At 43.9% G+C, this 16,691-nt stretch overlaps 1 protein-coding gene and 1 long non-coding RNA gene across 5 annotated transcripts in view; one reads left to right on the top strand and one right to left on the bottom strand.

Moving 5' to 3' along the window:
• The first annotated feature begins 2,064 nt into the window (after positions 1-2,064).
• On the top strand, positions 2,065-16,518 carry LOC309529133 (small integral membrane protein 8-like). 4 transcript variants are annotated; one of them, XM_082216917.1, is made up of 5 exons: positions 2,065-2,079; positions 4,930-5,093; positions 6,860-7,001; positions 8,108-8,296; positions 11,179-11,311. In XM_082216917.1, the coding sequence occupies exons 3-4, from the start codon at positions 6,867-6,869 to the stop codon at positions 8,264-8,266; spliced, it is 294 nt and encodes a 97-aa protein (XP_082073043.1). In that variant the 5' UTR covers positions 2,065-2,079; positions 4,930-5,093; positions 6,860-6,866; the 3' UTR covers positions 8,267-8,296; positions 11,179-11,311. The 4 variants fall into 4 exon arrangements, with proteins under 4 accessions (XP_082073043.1, XP_082073042.1, XP_082073044.1 ...); XM_082216915.1 differs by lacking the exons at positions 2,065-2,079; positions 4,930-5,093; positions 6,860-7,001; positions 8,108-8,296 and adding exons at positions 8,303-9,303; positions 13,830-13,937; positions 14,919-15,121; positions 15,981-16,518 and having other exon boundaries at positions 11,179-11,273; XM_082216916.1 differs by lacking the exons at positions 2,065-2,079; positions 4,930-5,093 and adding an exon at positions 5,400-5,542.
• LOC309529141 overlaps positions 16,119-16,691 on the bottom strand; it is a 2,252-nt gene continuing 1,679 nt past the window's right edge. Inside the window, exons 2-3 of the long non-coding RNA XR_014218086.1 lie at positions 16,355-16,478; positions 16,119-16,257 (exon numbers count right to left, since the gene is read on the bottom strand). This is a non-coding gene — a long non-coding RNA (uncharacterized lncRNA). The remainder of the gene's footprint in view (positions 16,258-16,354; positions 16,479-16,691) is intronic.

The following is a 16,691-nucleotide window of genomic DNA, read 5'->3' as shown; positions in this document are numbered from 1 at the left end:
TATTAGACCTGGGGCAGGGCAATAGCTCAGGGGTAGAGCATCTCTTTGCATGCACAAGGTACAAGGTTCAACCCTGGCATCTTTAGGTAGGACCTGGAATGTATGCTGCCTGAAATCCCGGAGAACCATGGCGAGTCAGCATGGCCAGTTCTGAGCTAGTGGCCTGACTTGGTGGAAGGGCAGTCTCCAACGTCCTTGTGTCAGCAACGAAGCTCACTTGGTGACTTTGGGCTAGGCACACATTCCTAGCCATTAAGACACTGTGACACAGGAGAAAACTGCTCTGAGTCCATTGGAGGAATGGTGGGATCCCAATACTACTAAGATATACCCCAACCTCTGTTGCTGCTGCCATTCATGTGTCTTGAGAGATAGAATGGAGTGTGCCTCCAAAGTCAAGCCGTTAGCAACACCAAAGTGACCTGTCTGGGGCGCAAGCCTGGGCAGTGTGTGTGGAGGTCCTGGGATGCCAGACAACAATGTGGTCCAAAGGGAAGCAGAGCAAATGTTTGGCAGCAGCTTGGCTGCAGAAGTCGCCAGAAGGAGGCACACAGGGCGCCATCCAATTGTCTTAGGGACTGCACTCTGGTTCTGTGTAGGTTTTACTCCTTAGCTTTATCTTCTCCTGAATATTCCCCACAAGGCAGCAGAGGTTTGGGTTCTGAGTTTTTCTTCTCTATGCTTAAGTTATTGTCATGCCGATCACTGTGGGCTTCCCACCCCACCCATCCATCATTCTATTTGAAAATAAATGTTTGGAAAGTTTGCTTAATCCCCCTCTCTTTCTAAACCCAAAGCTATCAGGTGATTGTGATTCACTACCCTAAAACTACAATAATCACCTTGCTTCAATTTTGTTTCCTGAAATTTGCATCTATGGAAAGCGATTTATAAATGGCAACAACACAGCTGGCTTCAACTGAAGCATTCTTTTAATGGGAACTTGTTTTCTTCTGAATTTGACATGTGCTTCCAACGATTCCAACGCAGACACCCTCTAGTTCTAATACAATACCTTTCAAAATTGGTGGACCTTGCTTGTGGGAGGGAATCCCATAGATTATGTGCTGTATGCAGGACCGTAGCTAGAGGGTGGTGAGGTGAGCCCCTGCCAGGGGCACAGGAAAGGGAACGCGCAAAATTGGCTAAAAATATGTCCATAAATACGTCTATAAATAAAAATATTAATTATTGCATCATAAGAAAAGGTTTTAAATAGAGGGTGAATTGAATTGAATTGAATGGGGGTGGTGCTGGAGGAGAGGTGGAAAGAAGAGTTGATTTGTCTGTAGCTAGGGGGCAAGATCACCTAGCTACGGCTCTGGCTGTATGAAGAAGTGTTTTATCTGTCAGCCCTGAATCTTCCAATATCTGGTTTAACTGGATGTTCCCAAGTTCTAATATAATGAGCTCTATCCAGTTTCTCTGCACTCAGCGAGATCTGATTCTGTCTACACATTACTACTTACAGCACAGTTAGGAGGTTTATTTTCACAAATCAGATCAAAACTGGTTTTGGGGAAATTGCACCAAAAAGCAGTATTTCATCAGAAACGGCCAGATAGATACAGGATGCTGATTGTGGCTAATGTCATTCCAAACCAGCAGTGGAAGTGCACTGGGTGCAGAATAAGCAAGAATGTGTATACAGCCCAATGCAGTTTCTGATGTCTCAAAGCATCACAAGCGCATCATCTCCCAAGGGACAAATCCTGATATGTAGGAGTGGCTGCCTGGATTCTTGCTGCAATTTTAAAAACCTCTCTAATTTAATTTCCTATGTTTGGTAGAAATCAGACTCTGCTCTAGGGAAGGTTTTTGGCTGTGGGATGCAGCCATTACTTTGCAGCATTGTTGAGTATGACTAGACCATATTACAATGAAGGGAACAAAACACTATTTGCCTACCGTGTTCTCTTCCTCTGAGATGATTCATTCTGTATTTTAAGGTGAACAATTGCTTTAATCTTTGCTGACAAAGGGCAAGGTCAAGCAATCTAATCCACCTGCTTCTTACAACAGATGATAAGATGGAAACAGCAGGGCTTTACTTCTGATATGATCTTTCATTTTAAAAATGTAAGTATTCACTACAATTGCTTTTTAACATTACCTCTTTGAACCCTCACACATATGCAAAGCTTAGTTCTTTTATATATCAAAATTCTTGTTAATGGAAAGATACAATAGGATAGTAGCCAGTCAGCGGCGTAGCGTGGGTTGTCAGCACCAGGGGCAAGGCAAGTAATTTGCGCCCCCTAACCCGGAGCAAGGCAAATAATTTGCACCCCCTAATCTGGGGCAAGGCAAGTAATTTGTGCCCCCTAACCCCTAACCTGCCGCCGCTGCCAGCTTCTTCTTGCTGCTGCCTGGTCTGGTCTGGTGTGGTTCTCTCCCGCGCTCAGCGCTGCGCTGGGTGGCCGCTGCACTGTCCCTCCCCCAGATAGTCCCTTGCTCTCTCTCCGCACCGCACGCCTGGCACCCACCCCCTCCACAGTGAGCGGCGACCCAGCGGCTCGGATCGGATTCGCACAGGCAGCACTGCAGTGAGAGAGAGTGAGTGAGCCAGGTAGGGGCAGAGAGCTGCGAGTGCGAGCGCCCCCCAGATGTTGCGTCCAGTGCAGCCGGCCCCCTGCACCCCCCACGCTACGCCACTGTAGCCAGTCTTTGGATAAAGACGAGATACAATGGTTTTTTAATTGTGCTAGCTCTGTTAGGAATAAACTACAGTTCTCAGGATTCTTTGGGGTAAGCAATGTGCTTTGAATGAGTGAAGGCATATTTGCATCTAGCAAAAGGCTCTTGGTTGTTTTTTACATTTATACTTATTTTTAAGTTAAGAGGGAAAATGTTCATTTGCTGGTGTGGTTTGAATCCAAGCCACATCTGCAAATGGACTTCAAAGGGGTCTGCCAATCAGCTGATTGACTGTTACTGTGAGCCCCTGCCCACCTTTAAAAGTTCACCTATGGGAAGGGAAAGGGATTAAGGATCATGTCTCTCGGATGGATCCAGTTAGCCACACCAGAGATAGACAATACTGAGCTAGATAGATCACTGGTCTGCCCTGAAATAAGGCAGCTTCCTACATTCCTTTGTTTTAAATAAAAAGTATCTACAATAACAGAAAGAGTGGGAGGGGAAGCAGATGTTAAATATGCCTGTTTTATAACACTGTGAATATGAATATAAACCTCAAATTATAATGCAAAGTGATCTTTTTAATAAAATTGGGTATGCCCCAGTTTAAAGCTGAACATTTCTAAGCCCCGCTGATTTCAACATAAAAGAGAAAATCAAATGCCTAGCTCTTTCATTTAAATCCATCAGCCGCAAATGTCCTTAATTTTTATTGTCTGTAATTGGAGTGAGGAAAGTTTTGAACCATGTTTTGATTTTACTCCAGATAATCACAACGGCAACACACACAAGGGTCTTGTGAAAGCAAGCTTCTAATCTCAATTGCACACTATATGATGCAACACAGCCGAATACGATCTTGTCTGTTGACTTTTCAGCTCAACTACCATTAGCTCAATATCTGTGCTCATCATTGTGAATAAGAGAGGGACAACCTGTATACTCCTGATATTGCTGGAGTACAAATTTCCTAATCCTTGACCACTGGCCATGGTTGTAGTCCATGGGGGACACACAAGTTCTCTATGGCAGTGTTTCCCAACCGGTGTTCCGCGGCACACTAGTGTGCCGCGAGATGTTGCCTGGTGTGCCGTGGGAGGGAGGCGGGCGAGTCGGGCGGCGAGAGGCGGGGCGGCGAGGAGAGGCCGCCCAGCGCGGGGCTCTCGCCGTCTGCCTGCCTGGCTGCCTGCGTGGCGCTGACGTCACGGGGCTGTAACGTGCCCCACATAGGCACACGTGGGGCGGCGAGCGAGCTCCCTCCCACATCCTATCGCCGCTCGCTTCGGCTGGCCTACTGGGCTGTCGCAGGCGGAAGGCCTGCGCATGCGCGAGGTTTTCGCTCCTTCGGGATTGCCTTCACGCCTTCCTCCTCCCGGGTCCTTGAGAGCGCGGGAAGCGGCAGCGCGAGACCGGCGTTGAGCCTGGTAGGTATTGCGCTTGCCAAGGCAGTCATTTGGGAAATGAAAACTTGCAAAGCAAGCAACCAGTTCAATCTGAAGTACGTGTATGCTTAATATCCTGTATCTGAAACCTGTTCTGCCCCCTCCCCCACACTTGGTGCCATTTTCATCTACACATGCAGCAGAGTAAGTTGACCCAGAATAGTACCAATTCAGATGGCAGATGGGAGAATGACAGTGCTGAATGCTTTCCCATGTAGAACAGTCCCTGCAAATAAAAACCTAGCATATTTGGAAGAGGGATGCTAGCCTAACCATTACCTTCTATGCTGTTACTATTTTTTTATTTTTTTTTACATAAGTAAAAAGTGACCTTTCCCCATCTGGCATGGTGGTGTGCCTCGAGATTTTTTTCATGAAACAAGTGTGCCTTTGCCCAAAAAAGGTTGGGAAACACTGCTCTATGGCTGCTATAGGAGGTCTTCAGCATCTCTGCATATGCACACTGGGCCCCACATAAAAAGCTTCTCTTCCCAGTTTCATCTCTATGGGGATATAGTCCCCCTGCTGCATTAGTAGGCAACATTTTTAACAGGAGCTTTCCTAGTTATATGGAAAATAATGGAATCCAGCTAATATTATTTCTTTGTTTACTTCTCTGCAGATTCATCATAAAAGCTGTTGCCACAATAGCTACCAGTACAGCAGTTGAAGTGCGAGTTAAATATTGACAGAAAACACAGATGGCCCATTCAGTTCTCTAGTACCAAAGTAGATTCTCCGCATTTCCTACTTTCTAATATTTGCAAACTAGTGATGCACGTGAATTGCATTCATAGTGGCTGGCGAATTCTCTTCCTTTAAAGTTCTATTTCTTTTAATCCAGCAGTTGTGTAAAAGAGGAAGAAAAAGGGGAAGAAGAAAAAAAAACCCCAGCAGGTGTCGCTTCTTCTTACACCGGTTAAAGGCGCAGGAGGCCCGCTCTGGCGTTTGAAGCCAAAGACATTTTTGGAGCCCGCTTTACAGAGCAATCTTCAGCACCTTTACTCAGAAGTAAGTCCTGCTGCTTTCAACGGGTCGCCTCCTTAATTTCCTCCCGCCTTTTGCATGGTTGGCCGCATGATAAACTGCTAGATTATTGTCTAGGGTCCCAACTGCGGTGAAGACCGAGGCTTTCACAACTCCTGCAGTTTCTCTCCACCCTCCTCCATTCCCCTAATGCGGAAACAAAGCGGGGCGGTAATGGTGGTGGTGGTGGGGGGATGTTAACCCTTCCTCTAAAGCGGCCTGGTGCCTTCCAGACGTTTGGACTTCAACTCCCATCAGCCTCAGTCGCGGTCCAAAATGGCCGGCCTGACGGGGGCTGATGGGAGTTGTAGTCAAAGACGTTGGAAGGACGCTGTTTAGAGGAGAGCGCTGGCTTAGGTTTCGGAGGCGAGCGAGAGAGCGAGCAGGAGATATCTTTCTCCTAGGCCGCCCAGTGTGAGGAGCAGATCCCGAAGGTGCCCCCCTCCCTTCTTTCCCTCAGGTCGCGGCTGCAGTATTGAATGCGGTGCCAGGCTGAGGGAGGTGTGGGGCTTGTGCTCTAGTTAGCTGGCTTTGAGCTTGTGGGTCTGGAGTATCAAGAGGGTCGCGCGCACTCATGGTCTCAAGGTTGCCAGCCAGGAGGCGTAGTTGGGGTGGGTGAGAAGGGTGGGATTAGCTGAACAAATATTTGTGCAACTTGATGACCTACAGCTGGTTTCCCCCTCTTTTGTTATGCCTGTTCTGCAAAGTGTGTAGCGAGCCACTTGTTTTCAGTGCCTAGATATCTGAAGAAGTGTGCATGCACACGAAAGCTCATACCAAGAACTAACTTAGTTGGTCTTTAAGGTGCTACTGGAAGGAAATTTTTTTGTTTTGACTATGGCAGACCAACACGGCTACCTATCTGTAACTAGAAAACTTGAGTTGAGTTATATATAAGTTATACCACAGAGCCTAGGACTTGCTGATCAGAAGGTTGGCGGTTCGAATTTCCGCGACGGGGTGAGCTCCCGTTGCTTGGTCCCTGCTCCTGCCAACTAGCAGCTCGAAAGCACGTCAAAGTAGATAAACAGGTACCACTCCAGCGGGAAGGTAAACAGCGTTTCTGTGCGCTGCTCTGGTTTGCCAGAAGTGGCTTAGTCATGCTGGCCACATGACCCAGAAGCTGTATGCTGGCTTCCTCGGCCAATAAAGCGAGATGAGCGCCACAACCCCAGAGTCGGCCACGACTGGACCTAATGGTCAGGGGTCCCTTTACTTTAAAGTATGGATATGAACAGACTATGCAACATGTTCCTTCCTGCAGGCTGGAGCTGATGGGCTTGAAATACATATAAGTAATATACTTTCAAAGTGGTGGGGGAAACTCATTAACTGGCTAAACCAGGCACCCCCAAACTTGGCCCTCCAGATGTTTTGGGACTACAATTCCCATCACCCCCAATCACTGGTCCTGTTAGCTAGGGATGATGGGAGTTGTAGTCCCAAAACATCTGGAGGGCCGAGTTTGGGGGTGCCTGGGCTAAACACTCTGGCTGTAGTTATGGCAGGGTTTGTAGGAGTTGAAATGCATGTGCTGCTGCTATGGTTTATTTACACATATACTACCTGAGCCTAAGAGGAAAGGGTTCACAGCATAACACCCTAACAGATCTTGCTTCTCCCTCAGTCACAGCCTTGGGTTACAGCACAAATCAAGCACAGAGCTATATATTGTACATGTTACCTTTATACATGTTTTTAGAACAGAACCCCTAAGCGAGCACTTACCTAAACCAAACTGTTTTATGCAGTAGTAAGATGTCTTCAGCACCTCAGCCTCCAGATTTACAACATGAAGCACCCAAAGAGAAAGACTATCGAACTCCCGGATTCCGAAGTGTCCGAACTACCACCTTGTTCCGTGCTGTGAACCCAGAACTTTTTATTAAACCTGTAAGAAACTTGTTAAGAAATAGCCATGATACGTGTGTGTGTGTGTGTGTGTGTGTGTGTGTGTGTGCATTCATTCATTATATTACATATTACATCTAATTATAGATTGGGGTGTTTTTTTTTATTCACAAGCAGCACTTGCTTTGATGGAAAAAATGAAGTTGTTAACTAGCTAATCAGAAGTGTGTGGCATATTTGGAGGTGGGGGGAAGCCAGACTATCTCCAGTGTGTTTTTTAATGTTCACAGAATGGGCAAATTATTATGGTGTATGTACATTCATGATCTAATAACTAGCTACTGTCTACATTTAAGCATTTTATAAATACTGGTACATGTTTTTACTATCGAGTTGGGTAAACTTCATTAAATCTATGAAGTAAAGTGGAGCTAAGTGCACCAAGATTTTGGTTGCAAAGGTTATGTAGATATACTTAAAAAGAGCAATGACTATCAGGCAAATGGTCTCCTGTGACAGTTTATTTATTAGATTTATATCCCACTATTTCATGGGTTCAGAGCTGACTATAGCAGTTTTTCCAAATACAAAAACTTCATCCCCAAGTGTCATGCAATCAAAGTACAGTGGTACCTCGGGTTACAGACGCTTCAGGTTACATATGCTTCAGGTTACATACGCTTCAGGTTACATATGCTTCTGCTAACCCAGAAATAGTACCTCGGGTTAAGAACTTTGCTTCAGGATGAGAACAGAAATTGTGCTCCAGCAGTGCGGCAGCAGCGGGAGGCCCCATTAGCTAAAGTGGTGCTTCAGGTTAAGAACAGTTTCAGGTTAAGAACAGACCTCCAGAACGAATTAAGTACGTAACCAGAGGTACCACTGTAATTAAAATGTTTGAGGGATAAAAGAAGTCAAATCAGTCAATATTTTTACTTTTTATATATGTTGAATTGTAACAGTGGTTAAACAGTTTGATTCTGTACGTTTCCATTCCCCATACTAAAAGCTGAACAAAAATGAAGGAAGTAACTGAAAAGTTGATAGCCCCCACCCACCTGTGCACACACAGATGATTGTATATGAATTGGATTAAGTACAATATTTTGGATTTAAATACTAGTATATATTTTTTCTTATCTTCACAGAACAAACCAGTTATGGCTTTTGGGCTTGTAACGATTACTCTTTGTGTAGCCTATATTGGATACTTGCATGCACAACAAGAGAATAAAAAAGATCTTTATGAAGCTATTGACAGTGAAGGAAAGCGACATATGAAGCGGAAGACTTCTAAATGGGACTAAAGAAACGCATGACTTGCACATGATCTGCATGTAAGGCGACACAAAAAAGTGGTATATTTAGTTTTCTGATTTGTGACTTTTCAGGATTTTGTGTGGAAAGCCAGCATTTTTCTTGGCAATAATGGATGTTTCTTTTGAAATATAATGGCCTTTAATAACTAGGAAAAATGATATTGCCTGTACTGAATAAAAAGCCAGCATTATTAAGAAATGTAATATTTGTAACAACTGTTGCAGATATTCTAAGAATAATCACCTTTCTCTCTCTCTCTCTCTCTCTCTCTCTCTCTCTCACACACACACACACATGCCTGTTCTGTGTTTGTGTATAGAATGTTACACCGACTTACAAAATTTTAGAGCAGAAAGGATAACAGAAAATCAGAAAAAGAACAATACATGATAATAAAAGCCATACAACAAATAACCTATAGAATATAGCCAATTAAACAGCAGCAAAAGCATAATAATCTGTCTTATTATCTGGAAAATAACCTAAGCTTTTATTAAATGCTTGACTATCCTGTGTAAACTACTTGGGAGAGCACACAAAACTTTTTAAAGTTATTTGTTTAAAGGATCTAAAATGCTTTTGTGAGCAAAGCTTACCCAGCCTAGCAACAGTTACTGGGTGAGAAGTTAGCCTATATTATGAGACCTCTCACAGCCACATGATAGGCAGAGCTCCTTAACACCAGGGCTGCAGCTGAAGCAGGTATCATCTTGCCATCAAATAATCTCACCAAACAATGGTGAAACCTTTCTCTCTCTCCCCCTAGCATGCACAGATTCTAAGAAGACAATTCAGTTTAGGCTATGAGAACTAAGATTTTGCTTCCTCATCTAGTCCTCACTTGTCATTGGAGGAGGAAAAATCTTGACTGCAATCATGATTAGGAATCCAGATTTTGACACATTTGTTTGTTGTGCTGTTTGTTCAAAACTAATTCCACCACCTCCTAGACCAGAGACTTTTGAGCGGATTCGAGAATACAAGCCTTACAAAACTCGGTATTATACACACAGAGATATATTGGGTGAGTAGATAGTTACTTTATTTAATTTTAGATACTCATGCCTGTGCACCAAAAAGTCAATATATCTGGTGCTCTGTTGTTTTCATGCAGACATTGATCACTCAGATACACTTAAGGTGTATCCACACATATTACAGTAATTTACAGTTGCAGTAATCCCCATGTTAAACAGGATAAGAGTAAAATCTGGAGAAAATGCAGAAAGAAGGCCACAAACACAAGAGGGTAGAGACCTTAGTTAGGTAAAAATACTTCCGTCAGGGGAAGGGCTTTTAGCTTACAAAAGGATGTAAGTGTGAGAGACATGATGGAGAGTTTATGAAAGTTTAGGAAGAGTATAATAATTTCCTCCCTGTCAACACAATCAATGTAGTCGCATGACACTGGTTTGGGACAGACCAAAAGCAGTGCTTTATACAACGTCTAATGTACCTATGGGATTTACTGCTGTAGGACAGAGAGACTCTGATGGCCTCTAGAACTAACCTTCAAAAATTATTTGTTGTGAATGCATTTTTTCTTGATAAATATGTTAATGGATGAAAGTTTGACCAGTCATTTGATTAGCTTGTCTTAAGTTCCGTGGGCATGTTAGCAAGAGCCAGGACCCGCTGCCCTGTGTGGCGAATCACCAGGGCTACCGGGTTTGTAGCATTCCTAGATTCCCGAACTCTCCTGCCCATTAGCCACTGCTTTCCCCAGCTAACAGCCGAGGCTGTTCCTCGATTTGTGACCACAGATTACTGGTTCCTGGATCTTGCTTCCCAGTGGCCAAAACCCAGTCTCTGACAAAAGCCCAGTACCACTTGATGCAATGTTCATTCATCGCCCTATAGTGCCAACTGCTGGAACTGCACCCTTACCACTGTGCTCCGTGTTGCAGCTGCTCATGTAGGTGCCTGGTTGGTATGGTCTTCCTCTCTGCTTTTTGAAAAGGAAGAATGGGCATCTGCGCTGTGGGGTGGGAATGCAGAGTGCCTGCTTCAACTGGGAAATCGCCTTGCTGGTGAGGGAGTGCTGCTGCTGCTGCATTAGCACAGAACGTAGGAAGCTGCCTTATACTGAGTCAGACCATTGGTCTGTCCTAGCTTAGCGCTGTCTATTGCAGCCCTCCAGTATATTAAACGAGTCTCTTCCAGCCCTATCTGGAGCTGTCGGAGATTGAACATGGGGCCTTCTGCATGCAGAGGAGATGCACTACCAGTCAGCTACAAAGATGAGCACAGCTGGGCCCACCAGTTACCGACACAGAATTTGTTTGTGCCTGTGTGGGGCAGTTGTGTGCCCTGTGGAATTCCTTGGGTTGCGCTACATGGTGCAGATTGTGGCTAGCTTTTTTAATGCGCAGGCCCAGAGAGCAGCTGAATCCCGCATGCCTACTACGTGTGAATCCTCCAAAGGCTCTCCTGAATGGGGCCAATGCATGCCATCACTTCTAGGTGTAAGCCTGATGTTAGTGCTTGCTTGTGTTCTGATGTAGCTCACTCGGTAGAGCATGGGACTCTTAATCTCAGGGTCGTTGGTTCAAGCCCCACATTGGGGGAAAAGATGCTTGCATTGCAGGAGTTGGACTGGATGACCCTAGTGGTCCCTTCCAGCTCTACAATTCTATAATTCTGAGCAGTCAAATCTGCTAGCAAGTTGATCTGGGTAATCATTTTTTATATACTGAAATCAACCCAAGTCATTAAAAATGATGGGGGTGCGCCAGCCTTCAGGAAATTATACATGGTTGAATAATATTAAATAAAAATACCTTAAATCTTAAAGCGTCTATCTTAAATGTTCAAGCAAAGGAACAGATGGCATGCGTAGTTTATGTATAACCTGTAGTGTTATGTTCCCCAATTGTGTGGTTTTTTTTGGCATACGTAGATTTGGGAGCTGACATTAAGCAAGCAGAGGCAGATAGAAGAGAAGCAGAAGTACAACAACGAATTGAAAAAGTGCAAGCTAGACTATTGCTTCAGGTACAACTGTTCTGCTGTCATCGCATTATCCAATCTGTTGCACTGGGGCCTTTCTGTGAATATTTACTGATGTATAATGCAGACAGCAAATTTTACAGAAATATGTGATATATTGGGTGGGGAACCTGTGACTCTCCAGAGGCTGAGGGGCTCCAGCTCCCATCAGCCCTGGACAGCATAGCCAATGGACTCGGGGATGATGTGAATTGCAGCCCAACAGTATGGGCTATAACTTGCCTAACCTTGCTATATATGATTACATGAGTTTTATAGGTTTTACAATGTTTTGCTTTTAGTGTTTATTTTGTAATCCACCCTTCCAAGACTATATTCTTCAGTGTGGGATATAAATATTTATTTACTTAATAAAATAATTGAATAAAAATACCATTGTATGGATCAGTTCTGTATTTATTTTTCTGATGTGTTAATTTGGGGATCTAACTCACCAGTGTTATGGATCAGGGTTCAGATTTGCTCATTAGCAACCCAGTATGGCAGGGAATAAAGCATAAGCCAGTGCCAAAGATCACAGACTCAATATTATAATTGAACCAAATCAATTGATTTATCAGTACTACAGTGTTTTATTTAATGCATGTTATTATCTTCATGTAGAAGATAATGATATTTTGAAATTAGAGCAACTTAAAGATAGAGCAAATTAAAGCAATGTAATACAGAAATATAGTACCTTTAGAAAATAAATTTTACAAATGACATAAAAATAGCATAATAATTACATTGACAAAACAATGAATCAGTGTCTTCTTCCTGCCCTTCTCATTGGAACCTAGAATTTCCCAGTTTTGCAGCGTATTAGCATTTTGGAATAAAGTTCATGGTTACCCAGCCAGCGTTGTGAGCGAAGATCTTGTGACCTTCAAAAGCAGAGTTAGATAAACTGCAAGCAGAGAGAGAGGGGGGATTCTTTGAACTGAGCATCTGGACTGCAAGGATGGAATTTCCCACTTTATATCAATTTCATTACTCTATCTTGGAGTAGGGAGAGGGAGTGAAACTGCAACCCTTGCCTCTTCATCAGCTCTTCACTTAGGACAGGGATGGGGAACCTGTGGCCCTCCAGATGTTGGACTACAACTGCTGGGGCTGATGGGAGTTGGAGTCCAAAACATCTGAGGGGCCACAAGTTCTCCATTCCTGGTGTAGGGCTTGTGCACCATTGACACATCCCAGGATTTGCTTTCCAAAACAGTTCAGTGTTCTGATCCTACATTTGTTTAGGCATTGTGGCTCGTTGTCTTTAAGTTCCATTACACTGATGGTATGGTGTTTCCTTCTAATCTTCTCATCCAGGATGCCGAGGTCTCCCATAGGCGGCAAAGAAACATGGCATAAAGTTCCAAGCCGCCTTTGTATAGTGTCACAGAAGCAAACTTTTCATCCCTTTAGTGCATTGTGGCTGCTCTCCTGTGTGCTTGACATTGGTTCTGCTGGTGCCGCAGGGTCCTGAGTAACACAATCTACATGCAACACTGAGGCAAAAGTTATGAAATAGCCATTAAATTACTCCTGGGGAAACTACTGCCACCAGCCATGTAGAAACAGCAGCATCTGTCTTTTCATGGCAGCAATTGGGAATTTGTGGCCTTCCAGATATTGCTCTCTTCCCTGACCATTTGTCCAATGGCTCTTGTGCCAGCTCACCACCTTTCCCAGAAAGCTCTGTTTAGGGGTTTTCCCCTGGCTAATGCGAATTCTTCTGGTGCCACTTCTGCCTGCCCATTTGGAAAAAAAGTTTTGGATTGTTCTGCCAACATGTTTCTGGGCTGTACCACTTTCAGACTGCAGGTGGGCATGTGCACAGTTGAATGGTTTGCTGTAGAAATAAAATCCCTGCACACAGGTTTGGTGTAAAAAAACAAACCCGCAACCCTTCACATAGAAAACCTAGACATTTGATGAGGCCCAAACCCTTCTCCCTGCTACTTCTCTGTACAGTGGTACCTTGGTTTACGAACTTAATCCATTCTGGAAGTCCGTTCTTAAACCGAAGCCATTCTTAAACTGAGGCGCACTTTCCCTAATGAGGCCTCCCACCACCAGTGCCCTTCCACCATTCGGATTCTGTTCTTAGACCGAGGTAAAGTTCTCAAACCGGGACACTATTTCCGGTTTTGCGGAGTTTGTAAACCGAATCATTCTTAAACCGGACTGTTCTTAAACCGAGGTACCACTGTACAGGGAACTTACTTTGTATGGAAGAACAGACAGTTGTGTAAGCTGCCACCTTTAGTCTGGAGTGGTAAAGCTCAAACATAGGCATATCCTCTATTCTGCTGCTTATGAGAACTACTGCTGTGCTGCTGCTTTAAAAAAGAAAATTAATGGGGAAATAATAAATATAGGGTGATACCCAACTAAGTCATAGAGCAGACCTATTTAAATTAAGGGACTTGTTGCTTAAGGTCATTGATATTAATGGGTCTGTTTTGACTATGACTTAGTTGGATATCACCCAGAGCGATCTAGCTGATGTGCAGCATCAGAATGTCCTCGGCACAGTTTTCTTCATGGCTATGCATTGTTTTGTAGGCTGCAACAGAAAGAGAGGATGCTGTGGAAGATGCCCTCAATCGTGCAGCTGACCTACACCAGCAAGATATTGAAGCCCTTAAAGAAAAAGACGAAAAAGCATTACAAGTCAGTAGTCGTTTTATTTTTGTTTGCAACATGTCAAGAGACAATGCCTTGCATTCGGAGTTGTGTGGGGACGTATTCCTACCAATTGACACCCCCACGTCTGGATCCCTTTACAGTATGTCCCGCACCATTCCCAAATCCGCCCCCCAAGTTCTTGGGGAAGGGAGTATGGGGCTGCAGAGGGAAGGGTGGAAGAAGCGGATAAAGTCCCACTCCATGAACTGAAATCTGCTTTGTTTATGAATGAAATTTTGGGTCCAAACCTACATAAACGTGCAGAAGCTGCATGTGGCACAATTTCTCTTGTAACAAGTAGGTGGATGGGGGGGGGTTGTTCTTGAAAACTCAACTGAATTAAAAAAAAAACACCACCACAAATGAAAATCTAGGGTGTCAGGGTAAAGCTTCAGCTGAAACCTCACTGACATGCAATGAGGGTTTGTTTGTTTTTTTAGATGGGAGCAGTGCTTTTTTGTAGTGGGACACCTGGGGACACATACCCTTAAACATTTTGTGAATCTAAGTTTGGCCTCATTGAGGGGCAGCATTTCAATATGAGTAGGGAAATGAGACTATCCCTTAACATTTTTTTAGAAAATAAAGTACTGGATGGGAGAGTTCAAAACTGATTCATTACTGGCATTTTGACATCCTTTCTAGTCTGTGTCTCATTCTATTTCTACACATAAGAGCCGGCTGTAAAACTTTTTTTTAGAACTACATTTATCTATTTAATGTAAAAGGGCATTTCATTTTTCATAAATATATAAAACTTAAGCGGTCAATGCACTGGTGAGACAGTCACCAGAAAGATAACCTCAGCAAGCTATGTGGCTGAAGCATTTGAACTTGCATTTTCTACATCCAAAGTGGTTTGTAAAGCGTGGTGCGTTCTTTCTAGGCTCGTCTTGTTTAAAAGAGGGGTGAAGCAGCCTAATCCCTCCCTTCCTACTCTAATTTGTTTTTCTAACACTGCTGCAGGAGGCTGTGAAGAACACAAGGATAGAAATGCTCCATCACCTGGAACTGGAACTGAAAAGAGAATCGGAAGCTGCTGAGCAGAGGATGACACACAAACTTCAACGACTCATGCTGGAGCTCGCGATGGAGAAGTCGAAAGCCATTGCTGAAGCTAGACAGGAAGAGAGGAACAAAATATCTGGAATGCTTGACAAGCAAAACAAGTACTTGGCTTAACAACCCCATTTCATATTTTAAAGCAGGGGTGGGGAAACCACTGGACTACATCACCCATCATCCCTGATAGTTGACCATGCTGGTTGGGGATGATGGGATAATGAGTTCAATGCCACCTGGAGGGACTTGGGCTTCCCATCCCTGTTGAATATAAGGGGATGGGGTTAAGAGAGCTGCACCTGACCTTGTTTGCATCCAGATATCTGCAAATATAGTACTTTCCACCACCAGTGTTCCTCCAAGTAATCTGCAGGAGCTGGATGTACAGTGGGTGCTTTCAAAAGTGGGATTGGTTTGCTAATGGGTCACTGAGATATTGCAAATGGGACATGGGCAGCAGTAAATCTGGATTAAATTGATGGGTATTTTGATGCCAATGGCATTGTGTGGATGTAGCTTGTGGTTAGTGAGGAGAGCACTTAAGCACAAGCCGAGGTTCAGGTGACATGCTAAATCAACTCTTAGCTTTTTAAAAGAGCCTCTTTTAGGTTGGGCTCCTCCTGGAAGCCTGCATGTTGATACAGCCCTGGTAAGCCATTGTTGGGCTTACTGTGATTTGCAAACAAGGCTGATGTGATCAGTGGAGTTAACTCCCTGTTATGTGTACTGTTGGATAGTACCAGATTTAATAGAATCTGATAGTAAAGATGGGCAGGGTGGGGGTTAGGTCTTCAGAAGTTTTGCTATCTGGTTTCCCCCTACAGATTTAGTCCAGTTTATTGGAAGGCATTTTGCTTTGCCTCCAGCTGAAAGAAATGTGCAGTTCACACAAGACTGGCTTTCAAATTGCCAGTAATGAAAAATTATGTTGAAGTTATCATATGATCTTTTCTCTCACCCCTCCAGGAAGTTTTTGGAACAATTCCAGAAAGCTGGAGAGATTGCCAACGAAATTTATCAGAAGAACCTGCAGCAGTTGTCCGTGGAGAAAAAATATGAAATGGAAATAGCCTTTAAAATCTCCCAGAAAGAGTTTCAGGAAGAAACTGAGAAACTCATCAAAGACGCAGAAAATCTCCGTGAGGCTCAGTTGGAAGAGGTGTCACATGAGGTGAGCAGGAAAAATGGCGAGATCCTCACTCTTAGCCAGCAACTGGAAAGCATGACAGACTGGAAAGATAGCCTGGAAGCAGAAATATTAGAAACAAGAGAAGCATTTCAGAAATACATTAACCTCACATTTCCACAACTTGCACCAGGGCAAGCAGACTTTATCTTACCATTCAGAAAAGTATCTCAGTTTGTTGACTCTGGTGTAGAAACGTAAGCTGAATGACAACCAGGAAGGAGTTCTGCCCGTTTGCTGCAGCCATCCAGTCTTGCTGTAGAAGAGTTGCTTAACTGCTGGGGAAGGAGGAGAAATAAATCCATCTTCTCTCACTAAGGTTTAACTGTGTGCCTGTGTCTATATTTCCCTTTGATAACTCATGAACTCCCCTGTGACTCAGACTGTGATGCTGTGCTCTTTGAGGGGTGGATGGAGAATCTTGCTTCTGTATACTAAAAGAGAACTGCTTCTGAAAAAGTTAGGCAGCACGGATGTCTCAATTTGAGCCC

Source organism: Podarcis vaucheri, assembly GCF_965113315.1.
Source record: "Podarcis vaucheri genome assembly, chromosome: 3".
Classification (NCBI taxonomy): Eukaryota; Metazoa; Chordata; class Lepidosauria; order Squamata; family Lacertidae; genus Podarcis; species Podarcis vaucheri.
This window is presented reverse-complemented; position numbering and strand designations above follow the sequence as displayed.